Consider the following 13,291-nt stretch of genomic DNA (forward strand, 5'->3'; position numbering starts at 1 on the left):
TACAACTAAGAATTAATTATATAATCAGGGTGTTACTTTAAATCTCTCCTACATGTTCTGATTTAGAAAACTTCTCATTTCTCTATTAATTCCCCAAGCAAAACTAGAGACAGAGTCCTGAAAATTGACCATGTCAGAAAAAAATCCTTTTGACATGCTTAAAAACTGAGTAGTAGTTGTCACAGGATGAACAGAATTCTCAGAAGAGATTAATGCAAAAATTTTTATCTCAAAATCCCCCCAGTAATTTCAATCATCTAGACTAAAGATGCAAAAATATACCTTTAGACTTTAAACAAGAATATGTTTGGTCTGTTTCATCCCACTGAATATTAAAAGGCTATAATTTGAAAACTTAGAAAATTATAAACATTAGAAATAGATTGAGTGGCATTTAGCATGAAAAAAAGCTTAGCATCTGTCATAACAAAGAACAAGCAGCAATATTTCTGATACATGAAATTAAAAATTATTCTTTGGGAATCCCAGCAATGCACCAGGAACTGTCATTAAGAATTTCTTCCCATGAAGCATTTTTGTGGGCATGCAGGGACGCGGACGCGGACGTGGACTCGCGTGTGCACGCGCGTGCGCGCGCACACACACACACACACACACACACACACACAGTCAACTCCACAGCTCATGCTATTAAAATGGAGAGGGGAGATCTGTACTCTTTCTGGAGTGTACTTCTTTCTCAAGTAGTTCTTTTGCTTTGGGAAATGAATATAAAACAGTATTTGGATTTTGAATCAATATCATTTCTAAGTGGTTTTATATTGTTCTATCTGTTCATTACATAAAGCACTTACACACTGTACTGGTATTTACCAACACTTTTGTGTGTGTGTGTGGCCTGCAACACGGATCTCATCTAGTATCAAATAATAGGGTTGAAAAAGTTAAAGGAATAAACAATCAGCTCAATAGGAAGACAGTCATAAAATACAACTGAAAAATTGGCAACAGATTAGGGAAAAAAAATATTTGGAGCCTAGACCCTTGAAAGATTAATTTCATTAAACGTCACTCTGCACTAAGTGACAGAACGCCATGCCACCACAAGGTAAACAGGGCTAATGGTTTTCTATAACTGTAACTACTGTAGATAAATATACCAGGAGCGGCAGTTGCTGGTTTAGCTGTGTGAATCCTTTAGTTTTCTCCCAGGTACAGTAAAGGAGTGGGTATAAGATAATATATTTATGTGATTCGGCAATGGAACAAGTTAAGTAATTATTATTACTTTAAGATTCAGCTCAAACATCACCTCCTTTTAGCAGTCCTGCCTCACCTAGCATTTCTCCTCTCTTTCCCAACATAGCATTTACAACAACATTACAAACCTTGATGAAGGCAGTAATCTTAGGGCATTGGGGTTATTTACTATGAACACCTTGGTTATGGTTGTAATTTTTGTATTCATAGAGACTCTGGTACAGAGACGTCAATAAATGTTGGCAAAATAATGCAGAAAAATGGACCAATAAATTAATGACAGGTTTCCTTCACAACAATGGAGCATGGTCAAAAATAAGATTTAGACCAGAAGAGATGGGTTTGAGTGTTGCCACTATCCTGGCTGAGAAATCTGATATGCTACTGAAATTCTCTTAGCCTTGGTTTGTTCATTTGTAGACAAGAGAATATACTATGAAACTTAATATTTTGTTTTGAGTACTGAATGAGCTACTGCATATAAAAGCAGTCTGCAAATTGTGAACACTCTAAAATATTAATATTTTTATAAATCTAATTGCTTAAATAATTCTTACTCGAAATGGCCTTGTTTTATTATTCTTGTTTTATTTAATACTTTATTCCAGTGATTATTTTTCCCTTGAAGAAAAAAGTGGTATTCCCCCCTTTCTATCAATTATCTCATAAACTCATTGGATAATTGGGTGAGTCACAGTAAAACGGATGAGGGATTTATTTATTTTGAGATGGAGTCTCACTGTCACCAGGCTGGAGTGCAGTGGCGCTATCTCAGCTCACTGCAACCTCCGCCTCTCGGTTCGAGCAATTCTCCTGCCTCAGCCTCCTGAGTAGCTGGGACTATAAGTGTGTGCCACCATGCCCAGACAATTTTTGTATTTTTAGTAGAGATGCGGTTTCACCATGTTGACCAGGATGGTCTCAATTGGATTTATTTTTAAATACAAAAGATATAGCTACTATTTTCAGAAAACCAATCACTTGTGGATAATCAGGATGCAGTGTCCAATGTCTTCTACCTTCTCATGATGTGACAATTCTAAGTAATGGGAAATAAATATCTAGATGCAATACAGGTTTAGTATCCTTTATCCAAAATGCTTGGAACCGGAAGTGTTCTGGATTTTGGATTGTTTTGGGATTTGGGAATATATGCATCATGCTGGTTGATCATCCCTAATTTAAAAATCAGAAATCCAAAATGTTCCAGTGATCATTTCCTTTGATAATTAGAGTTCAAAAAGTTTCAAATTTGGGGGCATTTTGGATTTCAAGTATTTATAATAGGGATACTCAATCTATATAAACTACGAAAAAATCAGAGCCTCTGATGATATTTGGTCAGACAATTGCACATTCGCTAAGAGAAGGATAGGTAATTCATCCAACTGAGTCGAGCATATCACATTTCATAATATTTGAGAATAACATACTATAATCCTTAGAAATCAGAAAGATCTACTCGTACTAGGAATATTAGTGAGCTTGATAATAAGAAGGATGCTCTGAATAATGTTCAAAAAGGCCAGATAATATTTCTGGATGACTTCTAAAGGTTATGAAGTCAAAACGTTTTTAAGAAAGAGAGTTTGATTTTTAAAAAGAGTAACTGAGCAAGTAGATTTGCCAAAGGACTACAGGAAATTGGGAAGGCAACCCCCTCTCATCCAAAACACGCATAAACTGATAATTAAGAATTGGCTGGAATCCACTTCACTATAAAAGGTGTGAAAGATAGTATGATAAAAATGTTAGCAATTAAGTCACTTCATCACTAAAAACCATATTAAATCAAATTAAAAGGACTTAAATTAGAATGCCCATACACTTTATTCCCCTGAAAATCATCCATAAGCAGGTCTTTTACAATATGCCCTGTATATAAATTGTATATCCCTGAAGGTGAGTGTATGCATGTGCAACTATTGTTAACCATTCAAAGATACTCTCTGGCTTTTTATTTTCTTAAAAATACAACACTTTATCATTGTAAGTATCACTGCTTATGTCATAGTTTTAAAAATTACTAATCTAACCAATTTACTATGTTTTAGACATTCTGAAGAAAGCACAAACAGGCCAGGCATGGTGGCTCATGCTTGTAATCCCAGAACTTTGGGAGGCCATGGTAGGCGGATCACATGAGGCCAGGAGTTTCAGACCAGCCTGGCCAACGTGGTAAAACCCTATCTCTGATGCAAAACTTAGCCCAGTGTGGTGGCACATGCCTGTAGTCCCAGCTACTCCAGAGGCTGAGGCACTAGAATCAGTTGAACTTGGGAGGCAGAGGTTGCATTGAGCTGAAATGGCACCACTGCACTCCTGCCTGGGCGACAGAACGAGACTCTGTCTCAAAAAAAAAAAAAAAAAAAAAAAAAAAAAAAAAGCACAAATGAATTACAGACAAAACTACTCTTGTTGTTAGATTGTAAGAAGACCTCCATGAACAAGAGTTTTCTCTGGTTAGGATGTTATAGATCATCTCCTCTCTCTCTCTGGCACAAGGAAACACAGGGAATGAGGCACGGTGGACTTAACCACATCATCCAAAGGACTCTACAGGTTAATTCACAGTGAGAACTCCTTCTAGATACATGCCATGTGCTTCTCCCACTAAGAAGGCCCTGTCTGGGCAATGAGGAAGGGACTGGTTAATCAATTTAGAGGATGGAAAATCATTTTAAACACTGAAATTGATAGTTTAAACTGTACTTAAATTTTAATGACAAACTAATTTGTGAAAATAGAATATAGATACAATATTCATTTGCATCCTTCCATTATAATATGCTTCTCAATCAATCAACAAAAATGGATGTTTCTTATTTTCTTAAAGGAAAATGTCCATATCTGTTTTTCATCTACAACTGATATAAAAGGGTCATATTGTTTTTCATAAACACTGTCAGGCAATTGTGACTTCATTGATGATCCTAAAAGGACAGATCATTCAAGTCCTATTTCTGACAACCTAGTTATGAACAAACCAACCCACAATGCAAGCCTTAGAGCACTGTTTCTTTTTGATAGCATTAAGCAGGGCTTTTTTTCTTTTATTACATGCCCTTATGATTCCTTCTTCCCGATGTTAATAGAAAATGCTGAAATATTCTATGTAAGTGATTGTTGGGCTGGAAAAAGAAAGAAACTCTAGTGCAAGTATTTATACCTTCTGTAATGAAAACAAGATATTATTGTCTTGCATGACCTTTCCTAAGTATGGGATACAGCATTTTACACAATAGTTTCTTGGTTCATGCTTCAATTACTGACCTTTACTGTGTAGAAAATTAATGCAATTTTCATTGTAATCCATCCGTACAAATAAGGTCCACATGGAAGGATTCCACATATGGAATCTAATACAAATAGGAAATGTCAACTGATTGCTGTTGGCTGAACTTAGCTATTATCTGTTTGTTCTGGAGTCCCTAGAAAACTAGACTTGTAACAAGCAATTTCTTACATGAGCCATCAGGTATTAGAAAGGAGGATTTCCTCTCTTCAAAGTTTAGCTTGTACATTTCATCTCCTAAAAGGCAAAAACCTAGTTACCTGAAAGTTCTATGTTACCACTGAAAATCCACAAAAGAAAAGGCAAAACTGTGAAGTCTAATCTGGTTTCTAATACAAGTTACTACCACGAACTTTTCACAATGCTAAGGAACAAGGGGTTACAGTGATGTCATTTTACAATAATCCTTGTTCCAGACAATAAAAGAATGACAGACCCCAGACAGTGTCCTGGTCTGTGCATGAGAGACAGGCAGAACATGGCAAAGCATTCATCTCCCAAGGAAGTTGTGCCAACAGGCCCCGGCATGCTTTTATCTTCCACAGTCGTCCTTGATGGTATTTGGTGGGAAGGAGCACTAGCAATTAAAGAGTGTCACCTTCAAGATGGATGCTTTGGGTAGAAAGGAGTTTCTCTCCTCTTCTGGTTTTGAACAAAATGGCTGTGTGTTTATAATTTGTAAACAGTTCATCTCTCACTGAGTGTGTTACAGTTCCCAGAAGCATGGTCTGTCATGTCTAACATACAACAGAAGCCAGAAGGGCTCAGTGGATAAGACCTTTCTTCCAGCTCACTATGATGGGGAGTCACCCAGTGACTGTATGTCCTGGTCTATGACAAGCACATCTCAGTGGTAGAAGCTGATCTACACAGAGAAGAAACCAAGTGCTGTAATACATATGTGGATGTGCACTCAAAAAGTCTGAAAGTTGAAGATCCCTTTAGTTTATTAATCCCTTACAGAAGGAAGAATGAAAAGAGATGGACAAGGATGGAAAAATTTGCCCATCTTTCCTAACAATAGAAGGGTTATGTTAAGCAGGAGAGACATAAACAGAAGTCAAAATATCATTTTAGATTTATTCCTCTAGAAGATTTCATAGAAATATAAAATTGGAAAAGCAAAACCACCATGGTTATACTTGTCTATTAAAAAGTGCTATTAAAATACTATAATAAAAACATGTTAAGAATAAATTTTCCCTGGGGGGACTGAGGAAAACCCTAGTGCCAGTGCCCTCAACGTGGGACAGGTGGGCTCAACTGGTATGGGTTGGGCCGTGCTGAGATGAATGCAACAGCTTCCAGGCTTATCCCTGTGGATGCTGCCATTCCAACTCCTTCAGTCATCCTTGCCCAGATAGTTTTAAAGCACAGATCAAAGGGCTGTCTCTTCAGACCTTTAGGTAGCTCTTGAAGTGCATCAGTGATAGACTAGACCTTGACAACCACTGGTCTTGACTATGACCTGATTTTGTTGCTTGCCAGTCACTGAATACCATGTTTCCATTCATCTTCTTGTTGGATACTCTCCTTTATTAGATGGCCCAAAGACACATGGTCACAGTTATTCCTAAAGCGTAGAGGACATCCTCTTCTACTGGTGGTTCATTTAAACAGGCTTGGCCAAACAGGAAGAAATCTTCCTTTCATCCAGGCCTGGCTTATAAATATTTAGAATTTTGCCTAATGTGACGTTGTAATATAATAAGAAATGTATGTTTGTTCTTTGTCCCTGGTTCCTGGCACAAAGCTCCTAAAATTCCTGGAGTTTCCTAAGTGATAAGAGAGATATGAACATCTTTGCTATAATATTTGGTTTTGTCCTCACTTGCTAAGATAGCTCGAGCTAGAAAGGTGAGAGGAGCATCTTTTGCTACTCATAACAAGCCCCTTTTAACCACACCTGGATTTCTGTTAATGAGGTGACTTTTGGAAAGCCTCTAATGATGGGGGAGCTGGTGGCTACGGGAACCAACCATGTGATTAGAAGTTTAGAACTTTCAGTCCTCCCCAGCTCTGGCCTGCAGGGAAGGAAGAGGGGGCCAGAGATTGATGTGAACGCCAATGCCCAAAGATTTAGCCAATTATGCCATGTAATGAAGCCTCCATAGAAACAAAAATACCATATTCTGGAAGCTTCTGGGTTGGTGAACACATGAAGCTTCTAGGGTGTGCCCAGAGAGGGTGTGGAGGTTTCACACCCATTCCCCCATCCATTGCCCTGTGCATTTCTTCCAACTGGCTGTTCCTGAGTTGTGTCCTTTGTAATAATCAGTAAATATAAGTAAATATTTCCTTAAATTTTGTGAGTCATTCTAGAAATTCATTGAATCCAAGAAAGGGGTTGTGGGAACCCCCACCTGATAGCTGGCCAGTCTGAAGAACAGGAGGCCTAGACTTGTAGTTATCACCTCATACAGGTTTAAAATAATTTCATTAATACTTCTGTTTTTTTAGTAAAATATCCCATTATAAACCTTATTAACTTAGCTTTCCTTTGACAATATTCAATGATTTAATCACTCAGAAACCACTAACATGAAGACATCAAGAAGAAACTTGCATCTGTGCAACCCCTTTTCTGAAAAAGGTCATTTTTGCTTTAAAAGTATTATAGTTGATTTTATTATTTTGCTATTAATGATCCTCTTAACACAACAAATAAGATTTACTTTGTAATCCACCCCATTTGCTTCAAATGGGCAAAACCATCTGGTCCACTCAATTAATTTTAAGGCTCTTTGTATCATAGAGCCAGTGTCTTTGAATACATTTCTATTCAATGGGCATTTACCCGGGATACTTACTCTCAAGGTTTCCCCTTTTGCCCTTTTCTCTCCACAAGCCTCCTACATGTTACCATCCCTCGCCCCAGATACCCACAGGTTAAGGGGACTGGAAGTCCATTAAGCTAGTAGCATTTCATTTGGCATTTCACTTGTTTCATTTTATTCCAGAAGGTTTGTCTGAAAGCGTAATGACAACAAAAGCAGCAGATTTGAGAGATTCTCCCAGGAGAAGGAAAAGGACAGATGTACACAGACATATAGCTGAAAACACTGCCAGGAACAGCTGGGAAAATGACAGGCACAGAAGTGGGTGACCACCCCACAGAGTGCAGACATGAGCCTAAAGAAACAGCAATTTCACTTGATTTACTTTTGACTTCCCAGGCTACCTTTTATCTATGAAGGGGAAGGCTAATCTTGGCTTGCATCCAATAAAAGGCCTCCTATAGTTATGCTTTTTATAACATTTCAATTATTCCTTCTATTTTACCCTTTTCAACGTCACTTTAAAAAATCTTAAAAATGGATATCCTTTTAAAAAGTTACAATAATATTACTATACTGGTAATTCTATAATACAAAAAAAAAAAGGCGGGGGTGGGGGGAGAGAGATTCGACCTGGAGGAATGCTATCTGTTGACAACACTAGTGTCTTTTTGTGTTCTTTCTTGAACATACGCACCTTGTCATCTTCATCCTCCTCGTCATCTACGTCTGTGCTCTCCTGAAAGGAAATCCCACAACGTGTTTATAAAAACATCAACTGAAATTAACAAACGCAAATTAGACACATTGTAAAGCTTGCCTACAGACTTTAAGCATTCACATTTTTGAAATGCATTATAACCTCTTAAAAAATAACTCTTTTAAAGTTCAGGGACACTGTGGCAGGACTCTAGACAATAAGCATCATCTACCTAAAACTGTTGACTATAAATAAAACTATTAGGCCAGTGCCCTTTGAAGGCAGCCAGCTTTAAAAATGCATTGCTGAGTTGTACTTTCTGTAAACAGTGTTGTTCTTATTCTGACAAATGAACCAACTGCTGCGTTAAGGCTGAGAATACCATACTCCACTAGTGCTAGGCTCATTGCTATTATAATGACTGCTGTCTCCCTTTGGGGCCATTACTGAAACATTAGACAGTATAAAATGCGTTCGTCTGAATATAATCAACCTTAAGAATAAGTTACAGGTTTCTCTGTGGCATTATTATTTTGCTCTGGGTTTAGGGTTAGAAGGGGCAGGTGAGGGAAGGAAACTCAAGGCTCAGAGCTGGACTAAAGGGTGCCTGGCTTTAGCTCAGGTGCCACAGCACTAGCTGTACTGCTAATGGGCTTGTTTAATGTAAAAATCTTGGCTATTTAATGGCCAGAGTTTGATCATAGCACCACAATGTTTAAAAACTAATATCTGTTGGTACATAATAAAATAGGGTCAGTAGTTTGGAAAGAAAGCTCAGTATTAGACAACAGGTTCTATTTTCAGCTTGAACACGTGCATTTCGGCTTAACCTTGCAAAGGTCAGGCATGCTGTTCAAATGTCATTGTTCCAATAGTAAAAAGAATTGTCAATATCATGCTCTTAAAAAGGAGTAACTCTGAAGTATCCAGAGAATACTCTGCTACATTCCATAAAACCACGGAGCAGTCATCAAGAAGTTTCTTCAGGGCCAGTATAGCCCTGCCTTCTAGGATTCTCACAAGATCCAGTTAGCAGTTTGTGTGGTACTCATGGGTCATCTGGGGAACTAACCTATTCACAACTGGCAGCAAACATGTCTTATGAAAGCCAGTAGATAAACAGGAAGGTAATGAAAACAGGCTATGGGAGGGAAAAAACGCTGTAATTAGGAGAAGTCTTTAGCTTGGGATGTGGTTCCAATAGTTTTTCCTTTGTGACTTTAAGCAAATCACTTTGTCATATGCACTGTAGTTTCACAAGACATAAAATGAAAATAGTTCTTGCCTCTTTCATAGTTGTGTTATAGAACTAAATTAGGTAATTATTTTCAATGTTTGATAAATTAAGGCTTTATACATACACACTTATGTGCACATAGGTATATTAATATGCACATGTATGCCAGTATATGTACATGCTCACACATACATGCACACATATGCACATACTGTAAACATATATGATATACACAGTGGGCACATAAAACCTGCGTAAACATTGTAAAAATGTTGGTTGACAACACAGATATTAGAGATGTTTCTTTGTAAAAATTTTCATTATCTATAACTCTGTGAAACCTAGTCCATAAATGGATCTATTAAAGTCATTCATTTATTAGCTGGTTCTATTTTCTCACTGATATGTGTTCATGCCTATTGCATTAAATAATTAAAATCAAACAGAATAGAATTTTGAAATTGCCTGAAAGTAAATTTTGAAATTTTCCTCTTGCCACAGTACTCATTTTTCCCACTTTCCTTCCTTCCTAAGTGAAACCAGAAACCTCCCTTAAATCCATTATGAGGACATAAGGAAAAATAAACAAAAATAGTCAGGATTTGATTGACTCTTGGGAAACCAAATATGAAGTTGATCTATCTAGAAAGGAAATTAATCAAGTCTGAGGACTTTAGATTTTTGTTTAAAAAACTTGGTTCTTGAATCTGGAATGCCTAGATTACATCATTAAAGAAAAAAAAAGCCTACAAATACAAGTTCCTGGCCACCTAGAGCAGAAAAAGATCTTATGGGGTGCAGTGAGGGGGCCAGGGGCAGGAGAGTCAGAGTGGAAGTGGGATGAGTAAATGCGGAGTGATGTCTTTGAGAAAGGGTCTTGCTTTCTTCAACAAGACAGGAAGTTTGGGAATTTCCAGACAAATGTGGGCACCTGCAAATAGACGGGTCTAAGCCCACCCGCTCTCTGATTGCCCTGGGAGTTGACAAGCCTCTGCGAATCTCCTGAGCCTTCAAGCCAGAGAGAACACTGCATAAGATACCTTCACGGAAAGGCCAGAGTTAGCACTGCAGAGCTCTCTGCATGCCCAGCAACGGCCCACAGAGGCAGCAAAGGTCTCGTTAGTGATTGAGGAGATTATTCACAGGAACTCTACAGAGAATCATATGAGCACACAGACATGTGCTACCAGCATGGAAATAATAACCATGAACCAGAGGCTCCCCTCAAGCAGGCCAAGACTCAGGAACATAAGATGCCACAGAAAGAAGACTCCAGATTACACATGATAGAAGACCTCCACTGCAAAATGAGTGCATTTGTAGGGCTGCCTGACATCTCAAACGAAATGGACTTGGGCCATGATTTGGTGGTGGTGGTAGTTTCTTGTTGTTAACACATTTCTCGGCAGTCAAATGTCAGAACTCTGAATCCTTGCTTACCTGGCTGTCCTGGATGCTGCTGACCTTGCCTTTCACAGGTCTGATGAAATTGTAGACAAAGATCAGCAACAATGCCAAAGGGATCATATATAGCTCAAAATTCCAGACAGTGATCAAAAATACCTGATTGAAAGACAAATAAGAACACATGACTGCTTGATAAAACACTAGGGGAGCAATCAAATTCCTACACATTGACATAAGGAGATTCAATTGGGCTATCTCTAGTCACTTTCAGAAACATTTTCAAACAGGTACACACACACATACACAATGATCAACTCAGTTTTAGAACTGGTAGTATAGAAAGAGCTGGTTAGCCACGCTCTGGAATAGACAGATACAGTAGCTTCATACCTGAAAAGCCCATGGATTTTAGTGTGCCAGAATTTATGGAAAATAGTATGGAAAAAGTCCAAGGTCACAAAGAGGCAGGCCACAGGCCCAATTTGGCCAAAAGTGAGGTTTATTTGAACAGGAGAAAGCCATTACTTTTTCAATTGGCTGCCAATATTGAAAAATCCAAATATTTCAGAGAAAGACTTTGAATTTCCAAACTTTTGTTAAAATTCTTAAAATCTACCAATTTTGAGACTATATGGACACAAGAAAATGATTGGCTAGCATTGTCTACATCAGAAAAGGTATTCTTTTAGCTGCCCAATTTCTGTCAACCTCTGAAATTTGTGACTCCTCACATAGAAAGGCAAGTGATTTCAGACTGAGTCCAACTGCCTATGCTACAATGGTTACTAGAGACATGAATGCAAACGAGATGGTTCCACCTCCAAGAAACACACTAATTAGGATAAATAAGGTGAGAACACCTTTTAATTATGAGGCAGGAGTGAAATCTTGCGTAAATTACTTCAAAATTTGAGTCTCACTTTCTTTTCAAACTCACAGGTAGTCTAGAAGATGAAATAAGATAATTTGTGGTTATCAGCTGTCTGTAAGTGCTTGAAAAAGTCACTGCTATAACATATCAACTTAGAAAAGGCAAATTACTGCATCTTAAATATGAAATCTTCCTTTCCAAAAGCAATACTGTTTTATTGCTAAAAACTTTTTCTAACATTTAAAAATTTTCTCTTTGTGGCTATCATATATTGCTTTTATATTTTTGGTGCCCATTGTAAATAAAATCACTTCTTTCATTATGTTTTTCAAACTTGTCATTATTTACATATAAAAGCAAATAATTTACATATATGTTTTTAACATTAGCAGCCTTACTGAATATTCTTTATTGTATCAAATAGTTTATTTCATTCTTGCGAGGTTTCTAAGAATATAGTCACATAATCTACAAATAAGGATCCTCTTCTGTTTCCTCTCTTTTATTTGTAACTTTGTTTTTTTCTGCTTGATTTCGTTACTCCTACAAAAAATTGTTAAACTGTTCAGAAGGATATCATTGTTTAATTCTTGGCTTTAATGAAAATACTTCTAGAGTGATAAATCATATCACATTAAGAACACACACACAAACCATTTTTAATACCAGAAAATTTACATATAGGTGATCATTATTCTTTATATCTTTGAAATGTTTTATAAATACTCTTTCATATCTGTTCCAAACCTAATAAAAACATGTTTTAAACAAAAATTTGTCCAGCAATTTTAACAAGGGTATAATTTTTAAAATCAAGAATGGTTGGTAGCTAACTGTTCTTTCAGTATCCTCTGAGATAAGGATGGTTCTATCCTTTTCATTTAAAGACATCAATATGGTGATGTATTGTATTTGTAATTTCATAATTTGAAGCAATCTTGTATTTCTGGGAGAAACTCCTTCACTGAGGTAAAACCGTGTTGTTGTATTTTATTTTCTAATACTTAAAGATGTTTTGCATAGACACTCATGTTATTTTTGTCAACCTTCCTCAGTCCTATTCCTCTCACTTCTAAAGGCAACCTTGTCCTAAATTTGATGTGAATTTTTCCCACCTGAGGGCACCTTAGGTATATATTAGGAATAACAAACAAAATAAAAATGTTCCTATTGTTCTGCAAATATTTTACCCAATAGTATGTTTTATTGTTCTTTTCATGGTGTATACATAAATCAAGTACATTTATTTTAACTAATATAGTTCCCACTCAAATGAATGCTTTGCAAGTTGTCGACTCTACTCCCTTATCAATGCAAACATGGGCTGAAATAGCGGTTTTATGTAATAAAATCTATTAGTATTTTACATGAGGATTTGTGCCTCTAATGTTCAGTGTTCTACTTAAGAAATCATATTCTACCTTAAGTTAATACAGCTATTTCCTTGTGTTTTCTTCTAAAAGATAACCGTGTATGATCTTTATTCTGTCTCAATGTTGGTTTTGCTTTAATTTTTTCTTTAACTCAGGCAATTCAATGTCAACTTTTTCCTTATAGCCATCTTTTACAGCTAAATTCCTGTAACGATCCCCATTTTTCTCGTTAACCCACATTGCTACTTCTGTCAATATACCAAGTTCCCACATGAATGTGTCTATTGTTTCTGAGCCCTCTCAATTCTCCATTGATATATTTTCCTATATTTTACCAAGACCACATTTTTAAACTATAATTTAGTAACCATACAATATCTGAGTGGCCAAGTCTCTTATTACACACTCAA

At 36.9% G+C, this 13,291-nt stretch overlaps 1 protein-coding gene across 6 annotated transcripts in view; it reads right to left on the bottom strand.

Annotated features, from left to right (window-relative positions):
• Positions 1 to 13,291, bottom strand: part of MCTP2 (multiple C2 and transmembrane domain containing 2) — a 257,893-nt gene that overhangs the window by 30,182 nt on the left and 214,420 nt on the right. For all 6 annotated transcript variants that reach the window (XM_007990508.3, XM_007990506.3, XM_007990502.3 and 3 more), the window contains 2 exons: positions 10,671 to 10,793; positions 7,991 to 8,032 (listed from right to left, as the gene is read on the bottom strand). In XM_007990508.3, coding sequence (XP_007988699.1) covers positions 7,991 to 8,032; positions 10,671 to 10,793 — 165 coding nt within the window. The remainder of the gene's footprint in view (positions 1 to 7,990; positions 8,033 to 10,670; positions 10,794 to 13,291) is intronic.

This window comes from Chlorocebus sabaeus, chromosome 29, assembly GCF_047675955.1.
Source record: "Chlorocebus sabaeus isolate Y175 chromosome 29, mChlSab1.0.hap1, whole genome shotgun sequence".
Lineage (NCBI taxonomy): Eukaryota > Metazoa > Chordata > Mammalia > Primates > Cercopithecidae > Chlorocebus > Chlorocebus sabaeus.